Source organism: Penaeus monodon, chromosome 15 (genome assembly GCF_015228065.2).
Source record: "Penaeus monodon isolate SGIC_2016 chromosome 15, NSTDA_Pmon_1, whole genome shotgun sequence".
Classification (NCBI taxonomy): domain Eukaryota; kingdom Metazoa; phylum Arthropoda; class Malacostraca; order Decapoda; family Penaeidae; genus Penaeus; species Penaeus monodon.
In genome coordinates, this window is record NC_051400.1 from 36,067,302 (window position 1) to 36,067,720 (window position 419).

General features: G+C 62.8%; 1 protein-coding gene across 1 annotated transcript in view; it reads left to right on the plus strand.

The window, feature by feature from the left end:
• Window positions 1-156: 156 nt before the first annotated feature.
• The window catches only part of LOC119581997, a gene marked incomplete at its 5' end in the record, with an annotated part of 8,048 nt that continues 7,785 nt past the window's right edge, over window positions 157-419 (plus strand). The window contains 1 exon segment of the mRNA XM_037930193.1: window positions 157-377. Within this exon segment, the coding sequence (XP_037786121.1) occupies window positions 157-377 (221 nt within the window).

Consider the following 419-nt stretch of genomic DNA (forward strand, 5'->3'; position numbering starts at 1 on the left):
CTTATTTACTGATCTCCTTCTCTCCAGTGGCTGCTGAAGGGAACTCGGAAAGCTACAAGTTGCTGACGGAGGCGAACGTCAGCGCGGCCCTGGCGAGCGACCAGGGGCCAGAGGCGGAGCTCCAGTCGTGGGAGATTCGGGACTTCACCAAGAAAGGGGGACAACTACGCGTGTTTCGTGACGAGCGTGCAGGTGCGGTTCCGGGTGGGCGCGGAGGAGCGGGCCACCTCCTACGTGGCCAAGCTGAACCCCCGCCGGGCCGACGAGGGTCTGAACGAGATGGTGAGCCAGATCTTCTCCCGCGAGGGCACCGTTTTCACCGAGGTCATCCCGGCCATGAATCAGATCCTGGCCAGGATTGGCTGCCCTCCCATCGCGTGAGTTGCAGCTCGGCTTTCCGTCTTCAGTAGGTTCCGCGC